Consider the following 25,868-nt stretch of genomic DNA (forward strand, 5'->3'; position numbering starts at 1 on the left):
CCCTGGAACTATCCTCGATTACTCCACGATGGTTCCAGGGTTACAGATCTATAGGACAAAAGTGATCGTAACCCCTATAGTATCGAGGATGGCCCCAGCGATACAAAGAGTGAAAGTGATCGTAACCCCTGTAGTATCGAGGATGGTTCCAGAGGTACGGAGGGCAAAGGTGATCGTAACCCCTGGCGTATCGAGGATGGTTCCAGAGGTACGGAGGGCAAAGGTGATCGTAACCCCTGGAGTATCGAGGATGGTTCCAGAGGTACGGAGGACAAAAGTGACCGTAACCCCTGGAGTATTGAGGATGGTTCCAGAAGTACGGAGGACAAAAGTGATCGTAACCCCTGGAGTATCGAGGATGGTTCCAGAGGTACAGAGGACAAATGTTGCTGAAACCATCATGCTTATCATACAACTGGTAGAAAACTGTCCATTTTGGTTTTGTTGAGGCAAAGATCGAGATAAGCGAGTGATGTTGAAGAGCCTGCTGTGTCCTCGATTTCCAATTCTGCTGGGTATTTACGATGGGTGTGATCACAAGATAATTCATGGTATAAAGACAAAACCTTATCAAAGTATCAAAAAGCGAAATATGTACTTTGATTGTAAATTTTGACCACCATTTTGTGTGTATATGACACCTTTAAGAATAAGCTTGGTCTCTCATATACAACGTGATTTTATTCAGCACATATCACTTAATTCTAAAAGATGTGTTACTATATTCGTCTAAAAGATGTCGTTTTCCCTTTAATAAACTGGTTTTGATCCCAAAATAAGATGACCCAGTCTATCATAATAACATACCGTTTGATTGTGTTACAATATTGTGTATATTGTAATCGTCCATATTTGAACTCTTCACGCTTGAGGTATTACCGAAGATATCACTGCGTCAATTACGGCTTCTTTATACCGTTAACAAAGCAATTATTTCGCATTCGCCAATTCATTATGGCGGGATTTTTAAAAATGATATTGCGCTAAAATTTGATTTCCCCCAAATAACTTTTATTGTATGCTTGAATTTGGAGTGACAGTAAAATGGAATTTTAAATGTATGTTAGTAAATACTCGGCTTTCACTAGAGTGATAAGACAAAGCGTGACTGCCTAACACAGACAGATACATTTAAATAGAAAGTAGGAGAAAGGATATTACATTCTCACAATCGAGGTCGGCACAGACGGAGAGACAACGATGATATTCATGTTGACATAGAACTAATTGTAAAAAGAAAAGAAAAAACAAAGAAAAATCGGTAAACACTTAAAGAACAACATCGTAAAAGCATATCGGTGAAAAAACAAAACAAAAACAAAACAAAAACATATACTTCTCGTACATGAACATAACGTTATCGACGCATTCGGAACGTGTAACATTGGAAACACGTGTAAACGAGGACATCATTTGTCCACGAGCATCGCACTCGCAGTAAACAAACAAAAACATGTAAACATCCATTTTGAATAAAATCTTTGGTAGCGAGTTCATTGATTACCCCACTTCGTCACTTGAACCCTGTGTAATACTTGTGAGGTGAGGAATCGACCGACTTTTTTGGTTGTACAATAATCATTTGTGCGCTGAGGTAGAAAACAGCGTGACAAGATGGTAAAACGATCATAAGTTGAAAAATGTTACTGAAGATGGTAACAATGTAATGTAGTGGATTCTGCTGCGATTTAACACTTGGTCATAGATGTACGAGATTTTGTTCATATCATGAATTACAATTCTAAGTTCTGTGTGATCGTTCACACAAAGCAAGATGTAGCGTGTTTAGTTAATGACTGACTGTTGTTTCGTGGCAAATTCCAAATACTTTGTGCTGTGCTTTCAAAATTTTGAGATATATAATGTACTGCATTATATATATTACAAAATGTAAATAATTGAATATTGATGTTTGCCCAAGGGTCCTATACATGAAAGTCTCGATATCCTGAACAACTACACTAAAATAAAACAAAATCGTACAGATTTTAAATATTTTTCTGTCGGTGTGGCAACCATGCTCAAAAACTGACAGGAAGCACACTATTGAACAGGTGATTATATAAGGGAGAAAATATAAGTACGTCCAAGTAAGCTGGAGTTGTCTCCCTTCGCATGCACATAAAATGTAAAAGATATACTACCATAAATATCAAACAAATTCGGTTATTCCCCTAAGATAATTTTTTGATACATGACGTTATCTTCCAGAGAATCGGTTTACACTTACTTCGACACTCCATAATGAAAAATGTATAATATATTTATAGAATATACGTGCCGCATTAGTTTCGGACCTCTTAAGAATACTTTTTCGCTAGCTACGCTATGTCGATGAACTGCCATCAAACAAATACATAAAAAAAACTTGAAATGTTTTCATACTCTAAGATTTATTAAAAAAAAACAGACCGGTGAAAGACCAGCATTCTCCCCCCTCCCCTCCCCCGCAAAAAATCAACAGATCCGATCTCAAATTTGCTCACTTGAAATGATCGACATGTGTATCGGCCATGTATCTGCACTTCTGTTTCTGATGATATCACTATATCACAGAGACGCTTGCGTTAACTTATTGGCACCCAGAAGTACATATGTACAAAATAAAATCATTATTTGAATCGGAATGATATTTTGATAAAAAATAAAATTCAGTATACATTATGGTGCGAACGTGGTGGATATCTCTGTTGATGTGTGAACGTTTTCTAAAGGATTAGTTTTTATTGTTTGATCATTTTTTTTTAATGAGCCATGTTTCTTGGTAAACTTCTTTTTGGTAATACAAACTAAATGAAGTTGATTTTTTAGCTCTCGGTCTACAACTCGCTAGTTAAAAATAATCAGAAATGAGTTGTCAATAGTGATAATTTATAAATCCTCATTTTTTCAATAGAAGACGTGCAAGTTTGGACTTCTGTAGCCAAAAAACTTCTAAAAACATGACCTGTTATTGATGGTCGAATTTTATTCACTAGACAGACGACAACGAAACATTGGCATCTGAGAGTGAATTTGATAGGTAATTTCATCATATCTAGGAGGATGTTTGACATGATAAATGTGTATCAAGAAAAACTTCACAAATCTGTCAATGAAATATATACTCGTATTTTATAGTGAATGGTTAAAATCACATTTTTAAAATTCTGTTTTGAAGCTTGACATGTTTCAGCAACCAAATTTATCCGGATGCAAGGTCAGGCAGGTCAATAGTCCATGTGCTAACGGTCGACGTAATGGCCGTTCCGAAATACATAACGGTCTGGAACCGATGTCCAAACGATACATAGAATCGACTTGACGGTGAGGTGAAATTCCTGCATCTATGGTAAACTTTGCGTTTTTGTCATAGACATACATTTGATAAAAATCTTTTTAAAAGTTTCTGGTAAATAATAATAGAAAAAAAAGGAAATTTATTTCAATATCCGAAAAGATCAAAACTGCTAGATATTTTGATTGTAATATTAAAGCACAGGATTTTGTAACAGTGGTATTATAACACAGGATTTTGTAACAGTGGTATTATAACACAGGATTTTGTAACAGTGGTATTATAACACATGATCTTGTGACAGTGATATTATAACACAGGATTTTGCAACAGTGGTATTATAACACAGGATCTTGTGTCAGTAGTATTATAACACAGGATCTTGTGTCAGTAATATTATAACACAGGATCTTGTGTCAGTAGTATTATAACACAGCATCTTGTGTCAGTAGTATTATAACACAGCATTTTGTAACAGTGGTATTATAACACAGGATCTTGTGTCAGTAGTATTATAACACAGGATCTTGTGTCAGTAGTATTATAACACAGGATCTTGTGTCAGTAGTATTATAACACAGGATTGTGTGACAGTGGTATTATAACACAGGATCTTTTGTCAGTGGTATTATAACACAGGATCTTGTGACAGTAGTATCATAACACAGGATCTTGTGTCAGTAGTATTATAACACAGGATCTTGTGTCAGAATTATCATAACACAGGATCCTGTGTCAGCAGTATCATAACACAGGATCTTGTGTCAGTAGTATCATAACACAGGATCTTGTGTCAGAAGTATCATAACACAGGATCTTTTGTCAGTAGTATTATAACACAGAATCTTGTGTCAGTCATATTATTACACAGGATCTTGTGTCAGTGGTATTATAACACAGGATCTTGTGACAGTAGTATCATAACACAGGATCTTTTGTCAGAAGTATCATAACACAGGATCTTGTGTCAGAAGTATCATAACACAGGATCTTGTGTCAGAAGTATCATAACACAGGATCTTGTGACAGTAAAGTATCATAACACAGGATCTTGTGACAGTGGTATTATAACACAGGATCTTGTGTCAGTGGTATTATAACACAGCATTATAAGATTATTGTTGAACAATTTTATCGTTGATGTTTTGGTGTTTGTTCGTTTGATTATTTTTTTGACTTTCTATCTGGTTTTGTTCGGTTTTTGTTTTATATTTTTGTTTGTTTTTGTTCTTTATTTTTCATTTTTCCTATTTTGTTTACGTTATTTGTTTCTGATTTTGTTCAGATGCTGTCTCCTCTAAAACATTTGATCACACGAAACAAGTAAGAAAAACAAGACGATGTTAAGTATCATGGAATGTTTTATCCATTAGATTTAATGTAAAATGTACATGATATAAGGCAAGACGATTATCATTGGCAACCTATGTGGCTTTACATAATTGATTTTATTAGGATCACAATATTTGATTGGTTTTAACTGGTATGTACATAAAAAAACTAAGAAAACAAGGCACTTATCGATATGTAACATAATGTAAATAGAGCTTCACCACAAATCATATTGGCTACATGGAGCCTATACCAAAGTATGTAGCTGCAACCGGATTCATAAGAAACAAAATCTGTATCAGGTTTTACTTCATGTTTGTTTGGAAAGCTTGTGTTATTTATGAATAGAGCGAAACCGTGGACCTGTTTGCATTTATTCCTAAAATGTGGATATGGTCAAGTGCTATTTAATATTCGAGTTATCTCCCTTAGTGTGGCTAGGCCATGAATCGTGCCTGTAACTAAATAAAAAATGTTTCCCTCTTCTTTATAAAAGCATTGAAATGACAGTTCAAAATAAACATAAAAAATCTTAATATCACGACAGTTTCCAGGACTAAGATATTGATATAAGATCATGAACTCAACTCTGCATTTCTCTTCCAGTATGAGGAAAGTAATTTCTTTTCAAAAATGAATACAAATAAAAACGTAGTGATAAAAGTTATGATGAACCTTTTAAAAAGATACTATAAAATTGATTACATCAATGGATATACAATTACAGCTTCTGACCATAGTAAACAAAACAAGACTTCTTCAGGATTCTGATATGGTTAAGACAAACTCGTTTTTCTGATATATGTTATATAAAACTTGAGGGACATATATCCATCTTATCATGGAGTCTCTAGGTTACCTGTGCGAGTTATCTCATAATAATAGAACATGCTTGATATTTGGAGACACATCCTTCAATAGCAAAAACGGGAAACTTTCCTGAACTTTTATCTCTACTGATAATCAGAGGAAATTCATTAGATATTCGCTATAATAAAGAGTTTCAAAATAAAACCAGGAAACTCATTAATCTTCAAAAACTTCAAAATAACTGACTAGAAAAACAATACCATGAGAAATAAAGTGCGATTTCAAGTAAAAAAAAAACCATCGACTACTCAAAAGTACAAACTTTCACCTAAATATGCTCGAAATAAATCATCTTTGTCGAGACGGCAACGTTAAACGGTAGTATCGCGGATCAATCAATCGATAAATCGCTTTGATCAGATATAATGAATTATTGATTTGTTGATTAAAATTACAAGATCGTTATAGTGCTTAAATGAAAATAATTGCGTCACATAAATAATGATTACATATATACAGATGTGATATTTTACCCTAAAAAACCGTCTAGGCTTATCTACTGTGGCATACAACTACTGGCTGTCCACTTAGGCCCGAGTTATCTCCCCTTATCTACCACACTAGAACTTGCATATCCGGATTTTAAGTTACCCTGCAAAATTCTCAAACTCTGAAAATCCGTATGTAGAATACTGAATCATTTCTATCAAATTCTTTTCATTAAAAAGAAAAAGAAAAACATTGTTTGGATGACTATATCAACTGCATAAAAAAATCGGACAGGTTAAATTTTTCATGAACAAGGTCTTAATTCCTGATATGAATGGTACTATGGATTTATATATATATATATATGTATAACAATGAAAAATCTATACAAAGTATTTCGTGTATCAATCATGAACACATTTATATCTAATCGTAGTATAGAAGTATTTTTCAGGACATCACTATTAATACTAACGTGCACAACAGGTAGTAACTTACAAACTAGCTAACAGAATTTTAAAGTTTTATAACATCAGATGAGACACTAAAAGACTTCTGACGTCATTTAGGATAATTACTGACATTTCACGTCAAACTGATATAAACATCTCTCATTTTATCATTAAGCTTTACGATGCCATGCTATAAAACTAACCAGAACGAAGTGTCATTAAACGTACGATAAATGACATGAACATCGTGACCCTGCCATCGTCATTATTGTTGATATGGAAACAGCAAATGTTCACGGTCGAAGGCACGGATACACAAGAGGGGTGCATGTAAAAATATTGATAATCTTAAATTAACTTTAGTGTAAACCGAGCTGTAATCGAGACAGCAACATGTGTAAGGGATGTTCTTATAAACTCCCCAGTTATGGCATATATGGTCGTTATAAATGACAGAGTTTTAAAGGCAAGCCGACGTGTTTTCCTTGGTGTACAACATAACGTTTACTTGCGAAGTTCTGTCATTGGAAACATAAATGCCACTTCACGACAGTTTAACGTGTAAATGAACTATCACTGGCTTAATAAGTTTCTGGACGAATTAAAACGTCCTTTAAATCAATGAAATTACAAAAAAAAAATTAAAAAAACAAAACAAATACAAGGGGAAAAAAAAGAAAAAAAAAAACTTAAAATGTACATAATTATTATGTCTGTTATGTTACACATGTCAAACCTCTGACGTCAGACAACTGTTTGTCTTTTTACAATTTAATTTATTTCCTTTTTTCTGCAGTAAATGGAAAGCCTACACGAACGATATCGACTGTTAATAAACACTTTTTTGCGATTTAAATCTAAACAAAAATATACATAGATTAACATATAAAGCATGTCCCTATATGGAAGGTAATACCGAATATTATGCCGTATTCGATTTTAACGTCTCGTTTACACAGATACTTGAAAATCGTTTCTTTTCGTGGGGCTCAAATTTTATGGTTTTATAAAACCTTTTCTATGACACGCGATTTCATGGATAAATCTGATTCTCGACATTTATTTGTCTTATAGTCCATGCCAACTTGTATCTCTTCATTTATTTCGCGAATATACACATTAGTGGATTAAGAGTTCTGTCGAAATCAAAGAAAATAAATTTCTCACGAAAATCTCCGATATTACAGTATCTAAGAATTACATGTACATCATACAGAAAAGTAAATATACAGATATATACCACATGTCGATCACCACCACCCCCTCCCCTCCCCCCTCCCCTCCCCCATCCCTCGGTATACACTTCCATACAGTGCTAGTATTAACAGGTAACTATGTCAAATAATCCTATGTTGATTACATAAGATTTGCGTCACTCTTTATATACGGGGTATATTTTGGTCAGACTGACAATAATCCTATAATTTGTGGTATGAAATGTTCAGCTGCGTTCTCTGCTGTTACACGTGCTAGTCTAAACACGTGCATCACTCCTCCCTACCTCCATCCCCGGATTTCGATCACAACATTAATAAAACTCACAAAGTCCTGTTTGCAAAGACTTAATAAAAAAGTATTTATGAGAAATAACGGTTTGGAAAAAAAGGCGGTCCGGGCCATTGGAAATGACCTTTTTCTTCTGTAAAATTATGAATGACTTGGGACAGAGTAAGCAGCAGTTGTATGTTACATGTAATATGGATAGTCATACTACCTGTATTTTTTTCAATAAAAGAAATTGAAATTCCTGAGATGAAATAAAAGCGATATGTGTAGTTATTCTGTCTACAAAAACCTCCACTCGACATACATTGTATACATAAAAAAATTAGTTGACTGTTACAGAAAGTTTAAAGTTAAGTTATGGGTATATGCTACCTAACACATTATGTCCGAATTGAGTCGTCATAGACTGTATGGCTATTTAAATGTATGTATTGGAAATGGGGTTTATTTTAAGATGTCCAAATGCGACATAATTCTTTGTATTTGTAACATCGAAGAAATCTACAAAAATTCAGAAAAAAAAAGTTACAACTGAAGTTAGGTACATGAAGCACATCTAAAATTGAGTCCGGGTTCATTTTTGACAACTAGGAACAATTAGGCCCCGGATGGCATATATTGTGTCGTTAAAATATATCATCAGACGATAGGAAAATAAAATTATTATTCTTGTTTGACGTAATAAGGGAGTCTGAAATGCGTCTCATGTATTAAAAAATAAGAGGTTTTTCCCATTCCGGATTCCGTAATTAACGGAAGTTACGGTCCGGTTGGTTTTGATTATTAGACAACTTCCACCATTCGGAAATGTAAACGAGTATGACGAAGGAGCCCAAAGCTGCCACACAGCGTTATTTAATGATACGTGGCTAAAATGTCTTCTTGATTAATGGAGAGCTCAAATTAGGAGTGGGATACACCAAAGGGTGTCTGGGATGGTAACATATTGTGAAGGCTTAAGGTGACATTTTGATTTTAAATCAAAATAGAATTTTTTTTAAAAATAATGCCAATAACTCGCTAACCCGCATCCGGCATCCTTATTACGTCAATCAATTAGTATTTAAAACATGACACTTTCGGTAAAACTGCTGCAAACAGTTGAAAATGAAGAATGATCTTGACGCACGAGACCTTGTCAGCGTTATGTATCCAACAGGTGAGTGATGAAAATCTCTTACAGACTGCATTATTTTAACATCTATACGCATGCGTCATAATCGTAAAAAGTACACAGATTAATTTTGTGTCACGATGGCTGCCTTGAGTTGAACTATGTCACCCCCAGGTTGCGCTCCGTCAGGCGAGGCTCGCAAGTTTGTTTCTGAGTCCATTCCAATAGAAACAGGGATAGCTTTCGGTGGTGAAGGTTCGAATATATTCGGTTCTTGCTTCAGAACGAGGTTGTGGTTCATTGCCAAGGCGCGTTCGATACTGTATTCTGGACTTAGATGATGAATTGAAGGAAGTACACCAGGGGGCGGGCTGCCGACCTGCAGAAGCGCTGGAGGGGGAGTACTTAAGGCTGCTAACACCGACCCGTGGGTCTGGTACAGATTCTGGTAAGGCGTCATCAAAGGTTTCATCTCCGTCACTGGAAATAACATTAAATTTGGTTATATTGGTCATATACAATACTATATTAGATATTTATTAGTCGTTCTCTTTATCTTACCTTTTGGTCATTTGATAAATAAAAATGGACATATGTCACATAAGATATTACTTAAAGAACAGATATAAACATTATGATCTGACCACACAGACGTGACGTCCATATAAGATAAGCACATCTCATATAAACGATAACTTCTCTACTAATTTTCGTATGTTTTAAACATGTTTTACAACAATATCATCGATAACGAATAACGTCAAAGAGATTAAGAAATAATGCTGTGAAAACAGTCACCTGTTGAGTTGTCTGCCTTTGTTGAAGAGAGGTCTAATAGCCCGGTAGATGGCGCAGACACGTGGGGCTGGTGATGATGGAGTGGATAGTGTTGTTGTTGTTGTTGTTGCTGCTGCTGTTGCTGCTGAAGCTGTTGGTGCTCCACGTGGAGTGATACCTCCTTAGATGGCGATTTTTTAGAGGAAGTCTTCGGCTTACGTTTCCGTGTCTGTATACCGTCTTTCTTCATCGACATCGGCCGATTTACCTGCAAAGAAAAAAAAATGTCTTAATTATCCTGAAATGATATAAATCAGATCATTCGTGATATGTTTACCGATTGAACCAATGACACAATATGTGGATGTCTTAATCATAACAACGTTAATATCCATAATATGTAATAACAAAAAATACTAATTACCAGAAGCTGATGATACGGCAAGTTAATCCATGAGTGTATTTTACTTCATTTCATCCGGTAACAAATCTAGTAACAGTTGATATACTATATACTATAAATCTAGTATAGCGATCAGATAATGGTTCCACGACAACAATCGGCACAGAAATTCAACCCGCCTACCTGGTGCAATTTGTAGTAAAGGCCACACGCGTTGCATACGGGTTCTCCTTCTCCGTTCCGCCGCCAGAGGGTGGTAGTCGTTGTCCCACAATTTACACACGACAACCCCATCCTGTTCCGGTTGTTGTTATTCGCCTGCAATGATAAATTAATGAAATGCATGAACATTACAGAGACGTTCAGCTCCTATTGTCATTTAAAACCCACCTGTAAAAAGTAACAGGTCGTACTGTACTCCCTAGCGGACAACGAAACTACGTCTATATCTTTTCAAAAGTCCGTTATTCTCGTGTATGATGTGTACGCAATCCCTCTAGTAGACTACGAAACTACGGCTAAATCCTTTTCAACAGCCAAATAGTCTCGTGCATGATGTATACGCAATCCTTTTAGTAGAATTCGAAACTACGGCTATGTCTTGTCAACAGATCCGTATGAAATTGAAAGCTTTTAGTTTGTTATATGGTCACGTCAGTGATAACTACAGTCAACATGGCCGTGGTGATGCAAACTGATAATAACTAATACGTAAATTCTATGTATCAACCCATTATTACGTCTGAATTCAATATGACGTCATAGCAATGTGACGTCACATGGAATTTATAGTATTCAAGGTTTTCTTTTTGTTTCACGTGTAATATTTAAATTTGTGTCAATAAAAGGTATGTAATGGTACTTAATAATTACCTGATGCGCAGTGAAATATGTCATTGTGGCCTACTTTCACTCGCGGATATTTCTTTTCATAGACAAAAGAATAGGCATGCAGAGCAAATTATGTGTACATGTAGTGTACCAAGATACGGTCAGCACAAACACCCCTTTATCACACAAGTTATGAGTTGCCAACAGTAATGTCATAAAGTTCTATTCTAAGTGAATTTTTTTCCCTAAACATTTTTCATTTCCAATAAACAGATACGTATTCACAACTAAAATGTACATAACTGTCCATCATCCCCGCCAAAAGACTCCTTTTCAGCGAGAGGCGAGCAATAACTGGTGTGTTGGAAGATACGCCTCATAAGTTACGGACGTGCGTTTGTACATGGCATGACGAAATCGCATAAATATTTATCAAAAGTTTCAACTTTTTCCAGATATGCGTACAGTATTATGTATCTGATATAGATTATGCATACATAATCTTGGTTATACGAGCGTGGCGAGGCCTTGGATTGGTGTGATGTAGTCGGTAATTGGGACTACTTGGCCAAAGGTTTACATTCCAAACGTTAGTTGTCTTCTATTAACAATTTTGTATTCGTATTTCATCAGTTCGTCTGCCTGCAGAAAAATAACAACTTAAGACAGACCAGGAGAAACTATTTGCGTTTATGAATAGCAAGATTCTGATATATACTAAGCAATTCACAGTCAAATTATTGTTTCTGGTCTGTAGACAAGGGGAGACAATATGGACTTGAACGGCAGGTATAACTACAAAATGTGTGTTTAAAACACACACGTTTGACATAAAAAATAACTCTGCTGAGACACGAGAGCGGAAACAAAGCATTTACATCGTCTCGCAAGTAGAACTCTCCTGTATTAAAGTCTCAAAACACACTGAGAGCCAACCCTGCCTTAATCCATGGAAACTACCAGCATTCAGATGTTATTCTCGAGTGTGTATAACGAACTATCCAAGTCTGCTTCCTTGATTGTCGAAATCGTTTTCATGATTTTTATTCATTCTATATGAAAAAACTTTCACGGTATACATAATCCTTCATGATTCACGGCGGATTTATCTTATGATATTAAATACATGGAACAGGATATAGAAGAGCTTCGTCACAAACAGAGATGTTCCGAACGTACTCCGGTGCCCATAGAGAGAACTCTGCGGCAATCCTCGCCATGGATTTAGCACTCAGCGGTAGATCATCGTTTAGACCTATTGGGTCTATCAGTAGATGAAAACGTCTTGGCAAAGATGAAAGATACTTCTTATATGAAATGTTCGAAGCATGATGTTGCATCTCTGATACATCCGCATTTTCAAGAGAGGGATTTTGAAATATTTCAACTATGATACTTTGTTGATAACTGTTCGTAAATGAAAATTTAATTGGATTTCAGCAAATCGCACAGTTTTATGACTCATTAGGTCCTCTCCGATAAAACCCATAGTTTATAGATATATGACCGACAATTCACAGCAGATAAATAAATAAACAAATAGATAAATAACATTGATTAATTAGATATCTGCATTAAGAGGAAATCGTGATGAAAATGTAAGTGAATCAGTATGCCGATCAACCTGTGTAGAATCAATGATAAAACAGATCAAACTGTGACGTCCACACGAGGACGAATCGACTCCTATCTGTATAAATATCTTCTATAGCACATCAACAATGTATATTAAAATGTTAGTGAGTTCACACAGTTATGGATATTTACCATTGTGACAATTCCTCCGATGTAATCTTATCAACGCCAGTTGTGTATTACCAGCTCATGAACTGCTAACAATATAGGAATATTGCAAGCAATGTAAGCACGTTGAGAATGTCTTCCATTTTGTATGATGAAACTTGAAAACGGTAGATATAAACATTGAACTGCTTCCAGTTGGCATTCATGGATTGAATATTCCAATTAGATAAATACAAAGTCAACATGAAAGGTTAAAATGAGTTTGCTCTTCTGTTGACAATCAGATGCCCATGAATGCCAATTCAAAGTAGCTCCATGTTGACAGAAATACTTGTCACATAAACATCTATATATCCATATATATGTTTTCTCTTTAATACTGTTAAATTATCGATTATCGTTGGCGAATTATTTTCATTTATTTCGCGAGAACTCTTAACCTCCCAAGTTAATGTTACATTTATCCATGAAATAGGAATTATTTGAAAAACCTCGAAAGTTAAGCCCCACGTGAATACCGGAGTTTACAGTAGTTCGAACAATAAACTCGTGTTATTTGTGGAAAGGGGGTGGGGGTGGGGGGAGGGGAGCGTCACCTTGACAATGATCCAACTGTTTTCGTAGCAACACGCGTCTCCTTAACAGTGGCACGACTTAAACCGGAAATGTAAGTATGTTTAGCATGACTATGACTTGAACTCGGTAGAATTACGTAACCAAGAGCATGATTAATGTATGGCAGTCATTAGACTGTTCAGAAAAACATCCGGGTCATTACAGACCATTTCATCTGTCAGTATTAACCATAGATGGTAACTCTTGTCAATTTTCGCGTTTCTTCGTCATGGCACAATGTATGTGTTGGTAGGTGAGTGAGGGGTGGTATGTTAAAGACATGATTTCACCCCTGACCTGCCTCACCCCAGCCCCTACCTCCTTCATCTGTCCCCCACCGAGTCCAAGCTACTACTCTGGCCTCCAACTGGTTTTACAACAGGATACTGGAAGGGTAACCGTATATCCCCCACGGTAAATAGTAACACGGGAATGGTAGTGTTGCTAGGCAACCAAAGGGATTATCTCACTTCCGATCAAGCATCAATTTCTTTTTACAATCCGTGCAATTGTTAATTGTAAATCTAAAATGTATGAAACTAAATGAACACATTCTCATAGATTTGGTCGAGGTAAATGAGGTTTTATTTAACTTATAAAGTTATATTACAGTGTCTGTATAACTGTAAAGTAGTACGTAACATATCACCATGGGGGATAAAGGCGGTAAGTCCTAGTCCCGGCCCAAATATATAGGGATTATAATTCTGGATCATGTAGGAGACCACGGGGTTGTTGGCCTTTGATTTTTTTCAGTGGGATAAGGGACGCACCTACGAATGTTGTAAGGGGCCTGGATTAAGATTGTATTAATTGAAATTTAACACTCATCAAAGGGCTAACGAAGCGGTCGCGAATCTGTAGGGGTCGTTAGATTTACCGCCATTTTGTCGCGGATGTTTTTTGGCTACATCTTGGTATATTTGGATATTACTCGGTAAAAGATTTTGATCACCAGAGGTCGGGAACTATAATCTTGATATTAAGTCTTTCCTGACATAAAAAAAAACTCAATTTCTACACAAGCTAATACTTTATGGGTGGAGATTGTTTTTACTCTTTGTCATTACTGTATAGCCGAAAATTTTTTCCGGAGATAATATCTGCGCTTTTTTTTTGCGATACATTGACGTGATCGCAAAAAAAACCCCATCTAAATATAGAAACACGTGCGTGTTTTCTTTTTACATTCAGATCATTAATTTTCCATTCGTTAAAATAAAATTCGATCGTTTTAAAAGAAAACGGCGAAAATTTTGACCCACGAAAATCACTAGCTTTTATTAAATGTGAAAAAAGTGTGTTCCTTGTAGGGCTTCTAGTGTTGAAATCTAGAATAACTCTAATCATATGGTCATTAGGGATGCACTCGCACCAATATTCATCGAACATATGAAATATAAAATAAATATAATTATCAAACCTAATAACGTGTAAGAGTATGTGTTCTAAATCCCACTCTTTGTATAAGTTAAACATGACATACAAGGTTTAAGGGCGATCCTTGGTGACAAAAGTAGCCATCACGAGACCTAACCACTGAGCTTCTCCTACTCAAAAAGTTTGTACATGTATAAAACAAAAACAAACGATGAATAACGTCTTCAGACGGGAGTATAGCGATCTATCATTGGAATAACAGTATAATTCGGTTAAAATTCTTTTAACAATTTCAACACAAAATGACATGTGTAATACAAACCTGCGTTTTAATTAGACTTCATGGGAGGTGCGAAAGCCGGATTTACAGTTGATGGGTTTCACAAGTTTTCAAATTAGTTTTAACGAAGTTTGAACACCTTTCTTGAAAATGTCAGTGATTCGTTTGTATAAATTTATACAATTAAAACTTTGAAGTTTCCGTGACATAACCAGCCATATTGTGAAGGAACAGTCCTATTTAATGATTTCTGACCCCCACCCCACCCCCTCCCTACCCCCGCCCCTGAACCCTCCACAACCAGAGGGGAGGTAGTTAATGGAATGAGATGGGATTGAGAGGAACAGGGTAAACAAATTATGCTATCTCCGTAATTTTATATCCAGCTTCGTGTGCAGCTCCCAACTAAACATAATATTGACTTATCCTTATAAATGAAGACGGGGAGATTTTCATCTTTCGACATGCGCTTCCATTCAGACGATTTCTGATTCGTCCATCAGTTTATGAGCTCATGGACCAAAACCATCTCGCGGTGTGCTCCGCGTTGAAGAATTTTAGATTTTCGCGATAAGCTTTCTTTCAAGATTCTATTTTATGGCATTCCATGGAATGCGTTTCGAATTGAAAAGGCAAACTGTATTCAGATATTCCCAACAGTATGGTCTGAAGATACCAGTTACATTTCTTTCAACATTTTTGTTTTATAATTAAAAAATAAAAAAAAATCCCTCCCGTGAACCCCTTTCAGCAAGTGTAACGAATACATTGCACTGGGCATGCATCACATACACCGACTAGGGTGACGGGCTCTCGAAACGTGTTTACCAATCCTATTGAATTTCAATAACCTCTCTGAGGCCCAGAGAGGTTTTCTTTATAAAATATTTATATGGCTGATTTTTATATGCTCTTAAACAAAATGTGTGTGATGTGGCTTTGTATCATCTAATTAATTAACGTTATTCAAATTCATTTCATACTCAGATCTGATCTTTTTTTTCTGTCTCACAATTGATCAAACATTTATTCTTATTCAAAGTATATCATTTCATTCTAAACCATTGCTCTCATATCCAAACATAAGGAAAAAACTCTACTTTCCGAAATTTGCCATTTAAAACAAAACATTTTTCTAAAAATCACATGCTGAATCACACTCTATAAATAAATCATTAACATGGTTATAAGATCGCGGCTGGCTCGTGAAACGTGATCTTGCATACAAGCTTACAACATCGATAGCGAAACTAGATGCTTTAGAGTTTAAGGTTGGTCTACAAAATGAATCAGCATCTGTGAAAATTTGGAAATCCTGACAGGTTTTAAAATATATGATGTTTTGTGGCTTTGATACATTAGTTTAAATGCTTTTTTAATGACGTGAAAACAATTCTTCATTCTTTGATATCAGAATAAAAACAAGAGCAACAATGGAGTTGTTCATCTCAAAGTAACGGTTAAATAATTTATCCTTACACCTCACAGTTACGGTTAATATGTTGATCCTTACACCTCACAGTTACGGTTAATATGTTGATCCTTACACCTCACAGTTACGGTTTATGTGTTGATCATCACATCTCACACTTACGGTTAATATGTTGATCCTTACATCTCACAGTCACGGTTAATATGTTGATCCTTACATCTCACAGTTACGGTTAATATGTTGATCCTTACATCTCACAGTCACGGTTAATATGTTGATCCTTACACCTCACAGTTACGGTTAATGTGTTGATCATCACATCTCACAGTCACGGTTAATATGTTGATCCTTACATCTCACAGTTACGGTTTATGTGTTGATCATCACATCTCACAGTTACGGTTAATATGTTGATCCTTACACCTCACAGTTACGGTTTATGTGTTGATCATCACATCTCACAGTTACGGTTAATATGTTGATCCTTACATCTCACAGTTACGGTTAATATGTTGATCCTTACATCTCACAGTTATAGTTGATATATTTTGTATATTGATTCTTACATCACAGCACCAGTCTTTTTTTTTATTCTTACAGAAATAATCAGATGATAAAAATCAAATCCAATTTTCAAAGTCCTCTTCGTCAATGTTTACAGTTAATGACTAGTGATGAGTAAGTTTATAAACATTTATATTTTACCGCTATTCGGGCTCAATTTGCTTTTATTCATTTTGGTACAACTCGCATGCTAAGAATAAGAATGCCTCCTAAAATCAGTCGTTTTTTCACTTTTATCATTTTTTTAAAACATTTCTTGTAGCATGAGACTATATTTTATCGAAATCCACCGTAAAGTTTTGATAATGTTAAATCATTTGCGTGTATTAGTTCAATAAACATGATATTATTTACATTTACAGTTATGACGTCATAAAATAATTACGTCAACAAATCTGACTATGCTATTCACAGAACTATGAGTGTCAGTACTAATATCATCTAATGATATCATTTGTTTGGTTCATTCGGAAGTGGTAAATATAAAGAGGACAATAATTAAAGCAATGCATTCTGCCATAATGACGTCATAATTGAACTGACGTCACCAATCAAAATAATGCTTAACTGCCTTTTCTGAAGGTGTTTGGAATCTTACGAAGCATAAATAAAGAAACAGTGACCTAATCTAAGGTAAATATAGATATGTTTTAACATACGCCATTTTCTACAGCAGTGGTTTCCTGATGTGGTTATGTAAAGTAGAACGCTGGTCGTTAAACCAATTTCATCACATCTGTTGTAGTGATAGATATGGCGTGACAGTGTTCATTAAAATGATATCACCACTAAGTGAACAATATTTTGATTCACTTTTGTCTAATTAGATAAAAGTATTTGTAGTGATAGTATCACAGCTGGTCGTCCTATTTACCGTCTTCTTGTTATTTTAGATTCGTGGTTCCGATCTTTGGGTTAGAAAGTCGTTCAGACACATACTGTTATCTGCTGGTAGTGACAATGATTAGATACAACCCGCTGATCGTTGAACACTATCTGACAGGTGACATATTGGTCGAGTTATAGAAGTTTATCTCCACCCTCTCAAATACACTGCCCTCAACACTACGCCATTCTGTGACTGGCCTGTTGATATTATTATTACCCATGTTATATAAATAAATAAATATATAAATAAATAAATAAAATAAAGAGTGGGGAAACTCTCGCTATCCTACATTTATTAATACTTACCAATATGTTTTATATTTGAACTATTTTCTTAGGCGGAGCAATGCAATAAAACACGTAAATAGACCGAGTATAATGATCGTGTGTGAAACCCCACTTTCCTTAATAATGTCAGTTATTGGTCATTTAAATCTCCTGAAAATACAAATCGTATGGTCAGTTATTGGTCAGTTAAATCTTCTAAAATACAAATCGTGTGGTCAGTTATTGGTCAGTTAAATCTAGTGAAATACAAATCTTGAGGTCAGTTATTGGTCATTTAAATCTACTGAAAATACAAATCGTGTGGTCAGTTATTGGTCAGTTAAATCTACTGAAAATACAAATCGTGTGATCAGTTATTGGTCAGTTAAATCTACTGAAATACAAATTGTGTGGTCAGTTATTGGTCAGTTAAATCTACTGAAATACAAATCGTGTGGTCAGTTATTGGTCAGTTAAATCTACTAAAATACAAATTGTGTGGTCAGTTATTGGTCAGTTAAATCTACTAAAATACAAATTGTGTGGTCAGTTATTGGTCAGTTAAATCTACTGAAATACAAATCGTGTGGTCAGTTATTGGTCAGTTAAATCTACTAAAATACAAATTGTGTGGTCAGTTATTGGTCAGTTAAATCTACTAAAATACAAATCGTGTGGTCAGTTATTGGTCAGTTAAATCTACTAAAATACAAATTGTGTGGTCAGTTATTGGTCAGTTAAATCTACTAAAATACAAATTGTGTGGTCAGTTATTGGTAAGTTAAATCTACTGAAATACAAATCGTGTGGTCAGTTATTGGTCAGTTAACTCTACTAAAATACAAATTGTGTGGTCAGTTATTGGTCAGTTAAATCTACTAAAATACATGTCGTGTGGTCACTGACTTTAACTCGTACATATGACATTAGCACAGACTTAGAAATAGTCTTTATCTCCGACCGTGGCTTATATTGTATCTAAAGGCACAGCTGACTTGTCCGTTCTCTAACACTGACCCACTTTATATTTTAAACCCTAATTGTTTGTATCACTTATAATCGACATTCCATTATGTTTTAATCTATCAAAAATGACCACGGCGAAGTTAGAGGAAGGCATCTGTTTCTTGTTGACAAGGACTATAAATATTTCCGTATGGTATTCCTTACATTTAAAGTATTGTGGCAGCAGTATTTCTTAGCTAGTCAGAATAACCACGAGGGATCGGGGGAGGGACTTGGCATTATTAAGGAAAGGGAAAAAGTGGTCCATGTGTTTTGTTTACAATAATTTAAAAAGAATCAAAGACGAATGCTTTATTATATAAGCCTAGTGGACCTTGGGACTGAAGTACGTGGTATGCCAACTGTTTAACAGGTGGTGAGCTAGACAGACTTAAACTCACTATAGCGCCCCATTCTGTACAAGTATATATATTTATCTATAAAACTCAGAGTCTGTACCAATCTTTATTGAGTTTTTGTGACTAAATTATTTCGTCTATAAAATATGTTACTGTTTATATATACGCCCACTTTCTATATGGACACACACGTGACGAAGATGAATCAATAACTGAAACAGCATCTCCTAAAAGTTCCCATGTCTTAAACTAAGATAAGTAAATTTTAACTTACCTTATCGTATTTACTTTCAAACTTCTTAGGTTTTTCGTCCTCGGGTGAGTCCTGGAATAAGAAGTATGACACTAAATCTACCGCCATAATTCGTGGTGATGCAGAACTGAGTTATACTGTGGTGTTGGGTGGAAGTTCGACGACGTACTCGCTGTTCAGGGTTTGTTTACTGTATAAATCAAGCTGGTCCCTCCCGAGGTACAACACCAGCTTGAGATGTGAGTACTAAAAATTCAGGGGAGTGAAAGTTTCGGTGTGAAGAAATCAGATACCCCTAGCTTGAGTCGAGTCGACATGTAGTAACCTACCAGCGGGGCCCGATAAGGGGTAATTTCAGTTCACGAATTTTAAAGAAATGTGAACTTTGAGGTTGTGGAATTACTTACCGGGTATCAGTCGCTATATCACGTGTCTGTATACAAATGTTAAAGATACTAATTGATTTTTTAAAAAATATTACATTTGAAATAATATTTTGATAACAAAAGCCGAGAACAAATTTGACAAATGTTTCCACGTGACACAAGGTGATTAACCCACTTTTGAGCAACTGATGTATTAAAAAGTCTATTCCCAATAAGTAAAGTTGTGTCAACTAGAACCAGAAACTTACTGACATATTTATTAACTTGATGTATAATCTGTGTATTACATCGTGAGTTATATACAAACACACAGTCGTTTATCGTACAAATTATCATACTGTCATGTGATGCTTGTGAACTTGTACAACTTTTTGAAGTTGAAAAAAAAGAGCTACAATGATTGTTATAATTAATCATCTTATAAAATAGCCAGCACGTCCATTTCATGGAGTTTATCTTAAAAATCAGTTAGTTATGTACGTGTTAAAAAATTGTAAAATGATAAAGCTATGTAGGTATTTACTGGTATTGTGTCTTTTAATGTCAAAATGGTTGTGATGTGATTAATATCCTCTCCTTGTTTCGGTTGTCTCCCTTTAACTGGTTTGATCTCAACATTACCGACAAAGGTACGCAGAGTTATTCCCCATGAAATGGATTCGGCACTTGTGAAAATCAAAAGTATGCGGGAAACATAAAAAAAAATAAGAAAAAAAAAATGGTTTGAATATATGCAAAAAAATTATCGAAAAGTTCCAATCACATATACCCATCTTTATTTTATTTATTTATTTATTTAACGAGTTTTGCATCCACTATTACGGCCCTTCAGTGGACCAGTATATACCCATCTATCTACATAGAGAACACAAGGTAAGTCTTAAAGTATAAGCTGTATACTGGTGAAGGTGAAGAAAGACAAAGGTGGTGAGCTTCTGCTCTAAATGTAGCTTACATTTTACGACATTGACCATGTATTCTATTTATCCTGAAACACTGACTGAAAATCAGACTACTGAAACTTGGACAGTTTTGTGGTCCAATCGGTTTACCGGACGTTGACGCGACACTGGATTTTGATGACGGACCCAAACATAATTGCTCCGCACAGAAATATAGTTCTAAACTTCAACTGATATACAGCAATTTCATGAATTTTCATAAATCAACTTGTTCATTACAACACGACAAAAATCGCTTTTTTCGACAATGATTTCTATTTCTAAACGTAATATTTAAGAAAATTAAGAAAGCAATTCTGTCGAATTGATTCAAGTGCTAAAATGCGACTGTTTTCTTCACTGTCGAATACAACAAAACAAGAATATATATATGTGGCAGGTGTATTTGAACAATGGTAGCGCGGCAGCGCTAGTTGCTGGATAAAGAAGTATATATATAAAGGTTAGGTAACACAATGATAAAGTTACCGTGAATTAAAGAGTTAAACAATTAAAACTATGTTTATCTCATCATAATTCCGGGGGGCAACATGAAATACCTGACACAGATGGTGGAGAAGGGGGCTTTTTCATCAGGACATGGAAAATAGAAAACTTTTGTTATCATTTTTGCTGAAAAGTTTAGTTTAGATTGGATATCGGTGGGTATACGTGACCAGAGGAAACAGCTTCGTCATAATCTGATATACAGAAAGGTAAGACAAAAATATAAAAAAAACCCCAAAAACTTAAAGCTGCAGGACCATGCACACAAAACAATGTTTATACATCAAAACATAAATTTTATGCTGTACATTTGTTTAAAATTATGGTGTAAAAATGACAATTTTTATAAATATCTTAAACATGATAATAAATAAATTTGAAATCAAAACTTTTAACGCTCTGTTGTTATATCAAATATGTTTTAAAAATATTTATGTGGAGTCTTTTTTATTAAGCGAACTTTCTTACCTGTCTGGGGGACGATTTATTATTTTGATGTCGTGTTAATCCATTCATTTTATGATATAGTCCACATGCATTGCACAAATAATGACCCGTCCCGTCCTTGCGCCATAATGGCGTAGATATCGCTCCGCAGTTGACACATTCCCGCCCTTCCCCATCAAAATAGTTCGGGTCGTCTGAAAAAAAGAAGAGTTGTTTCTACTCATTACCAGTATAACTTTGAAGTTATTTCGAATTAATACATTAAAAAAAAAAGAAAGAAAATCAACCAACAAAATCAAAATTACATTAAGTAATTAAATAAAATTATTTATAATAAGAGCTACTTGTCGAAAATAAGATCAAATATTAGAATCACTTGTGTCTTTATTATGTTTAACTTTATAATTTCATAGATAAATACGCCACAAAATAAAATTTACATGAAACGTTCGAAGTTAAATGGATGACAAAATTGTGTTCAGTCGAGAAAGTTAATTTAAACATATTTTATTATAAGTCGCAGATAAACGGATCAAAGAAAATTCAACATTATCACACCAAAACTACACAACACTAAGACACAAAGTAGATATATTTATATTACAACTTTTACACTGTACAACATTTACGAACAACAATGTCTCTGTCACGTGTATAAATCGCCAACCTCAGCTTTCATTGTTTATCATCCAAGTTAAAAACAGCACGTAACGGATACACTTAAAATGTCAAATTACTGTACACCTGTGAAAAATCGATAAATGGTATCGATTGGAGCACTCACCAAAGGTAGTATCGTGTGAGATTTTTGTGTCGTCAATATCGCCCGCTTGTAAATACACTCTCTGAACACAACTGTGAGCGGTTTTATTAGCTGTGTGAATAATAACTTAAACTTCGAATTCATCTAATTTAACTAAATATATATGAAACCTTTTTGGTGAACATTATCCATTTTTTAAATACGGGAAATACATAGCTAATAAACCGTCAGATTTTATTATTATGAAAATGTTTTTAAATCCCTGTCTATTCTTGGTCTCCGAAGCCCTGACGTTATTAAAGTATCGTGTTAATGTCAGTGTTACAAAATTCCTTGTCTATTTCCTGGACACTGGTTTATCTTAGAAATTTGATTAAGTAATTCATAAATTTACATTTTGTAATCATTTTTGTTGACTTTTGTTATCATTATTTATTTTAAAATAATTTTAGTAATTTCGAATTTCGTAATATAAGATGCTTTACGGAGCTGCCTTAATCTGACTTTTTCTGGAATTTTATTGGAATTTTTCTGGAATTTTACTGGAATTTCACTAGAATTATTTCCAGTGAAAAAATCAAATCCATGACTCAACCGTTTGATAATTCTTATTATTCTTGGAAAATGCTGTCCATTTATACATGAATTTTTTTTTTTCAAGAAACACGATAAAGAACAGGTTTACTAATAATACAAAGGACTGTATTCTCTTTCTTGGTGTAGAAAGATTTTTTCCAAACAGCTTAAGTGTGCCACAGATTTTATTCGGTATCTACAACTTGTGAAATATTTCACATTTACTGTCCTATACTTCTGTGTTCATAAGTAAGGAACGGGTCTTGTAACCCGACGGAAAATTTGCACAAAATAAACTCACGGAGTTTACAGGAACCGAAAGTGAAAGTAACTTTCTATCCAGGAGACGCCAATATCACTGATACTCAATATATATTTATAATATTGATGGTAATAAAATACACAAATGAAATCAATCACGAGTGAGGAGATTCGTTGGATAAATAAATAAATAAATAAATAATCGAAACAGATATATCCTTTCAACGATCTTGTCTATCTATTAAAAAATGAAATGCATATTTGAGCATGGATATAGTTGTTCAACTTTTTATTATATTTCATGTGAAGTGTGACCACGACATATCTTTCTGTCAGTAACCCGTATATTACACGTAAATCACAAATGTCACACAGAACAATAGTCTTGAGGAATCAGGTGATAACACATGTAATCTCAATTCTAAATACTTTCTTCACCAACCATTCCTACATTTTTTTTATTCCGTGATACTGAACAACCCGCACGTGTCTTCATCAAATCACGCAAGTGAACGATATAATATACCCGATATTTGTGGGTGCGATGTTCACGGTGCGCACTCGGAATTTTTAAATGCAATTTCACGCGATCATTCAACAGTGGTTTTGATCATGAAAAACGGTCATTAGGAAAGATTAAGTTTGAAAACCCGGTCACAAGATGACGACATGATTGATTGGTTATCACAGTGCTGCTATATTTAGCGCGTGTTTTATCGGGGTGAAGTATGAGTATGTGTCAAATTGTTTACTAGCGAATACGCATATTGTTTAAGCTAAAACAATGTGGTATATTTAATCGTACTTCGTCTTCTAGTAAATCTCGCCTTAAGGCAATATGTTTCGGATGATCATTACGTCACATGTCTGTCTCTTTATCTTACAGACTATGTATATGTACGCATCTGTGATATTTTAATAAACCTTTGTTTGTTGTGTTCTTTGTGGTGTTTATATAATTATCATTTAATGATTTTTCATTAATATGAAAATTAACGATGTTTTGGAAATAAAATACATCGTAGATGCTAGCTTTATCTAATTAAATTATCTGTTGATACTTATGTGGAATATTAATGACAATATCATTTATTTGAATATCGGTTGGCCTAAGTAGGCAATTTGCTATAATTATTTAACACCTCAGGTTAGGGTTTTCAGGTAACGAGACCACGGGTTCGTTTCGTTTAAATGTATTATTCAGCATTCCTTGAATTAGCATCACCATGCAGCTGGGATATACCTGGTTTCCTGACACTAGACATAGCATTAGTGATAAGATATCGGCCTAGTTTGATAAAACCCTGTACTCTAATCCCTTTACAGAGAAACACGGACAAACCCGAACCCAGGATCCTGCACTATGAAATAACCTTCGACCTTAAATTTAGTCCTCTTGTGGTGGCACCGCCATCTTGAATTGTTGACTTATAGATAACAGATTTCAATGTTTAACATACTACTAGTTCTCGACTGAACTTGTATAGATATGTATGTACAATGTTTATGTTTGTAGACACATGTATACTTGAAGGTCCATAAACATTAAAATTCATAAAACAAAAACCCTAGAACAGACAGCCTATACAGGCAAAGTACGAATAAAATCCTTAACATATATAATGTAGGATACTGACTCTTAGATATATATATCATGGCCGGTTCGGGTTAGTTGTAATGAACAGGAGTGTTTCTAGATAGGGCAGTCTGAGTTGAAACTGTTTTGCTGAATCGTGTATCGTATAGTGAACTCTCCCGATATTCCTTACTTTGTGTGCTCCTCGTGGTGCCAGATAATTTTCCTAGTCCCATTGTCACACGCTTAAGGAAATCTTAACTACCACAGACAAACATCACGCAAGGTTAAGGAAAATCTCAAATTTAAGGAAATTTTCTTAACGTTTTAACGCTTTCATGTGCACAATTTTAAGGTAAGGTAGATAAAACCGGGGCCTGAACGAGTAAATATGATTTTTTTTCTTTCAATGACAAGAAAGATACATTTAATTTAGCAGCTTAAGTTTTTTTAAGAGAATGTGTTTTTTTTTTCGAAAACTATCCAAAGCAAACATTGAACAATTAATTTAAAGTTGTACATAATCAGACACTACCTGTGTATACAGGCCACTCAACAGAGCTGAGAAAAGTGATCTACTTCATCTGTGGGCTCTATATACAGAGATTAAATACTCAAACCTGTGTGACATTGG

General features: G+C 34.8%; 1 protein-coding gene across 1 annotated transcript in view; it reads right to left on the minus strand.

Annotated features, from left to right (window-relative positions):
* Positions 1-9,104: 9,104 nt before the first annotated feature.
* Positions 9,105-25,868, minus strand: part of LOC132562302 (uncharacterized) — a 35,718-nt gene continuing 18,954 nt past the window's right edge. The window contains exons 2-6 of the mRNA XM_060227043.1: positions 22,080-22,252; positions 19,799-19,849; positions 10,344-10,478; positions 9,779-10,025; positions 9,105-9,460 (exon numbers count right to left, since the gene is read on the minus strand). Of these exons, the coding sequence (XP_060083026.1) occupies positions 9,105-9,460; positions 9,779-10,025; positions 10,344-10,478; positions 19,799-19,849; positions 22,080-22,252 (962 nt within the window). The remainder of the gene's footprint in view (positions 9,461-9,778; positions 10,026-10,343; positions 10,479-19,798; positions 19,850-22,079; positions 22,253-25,868) is intronic.

The sequence above is a fragment of the Ylistrum balloti genome, unplaced genomic scaffold (assembly GCF_031769215.1).
Source record: "Ylistrum balloti isolate Yb309-2 unplaced genomic scaffold, AGI_CSIRO_Ybal_v1 Utg371388, whole genome shotgun sequence".
In the NCBI taxonomy this organism is placed as follows: Eukaryota; Metazoa; Mollusca; class Bivalvia; order Pectinida; family Pectinidae; genus Ylistrum; species Ylistrum balloti.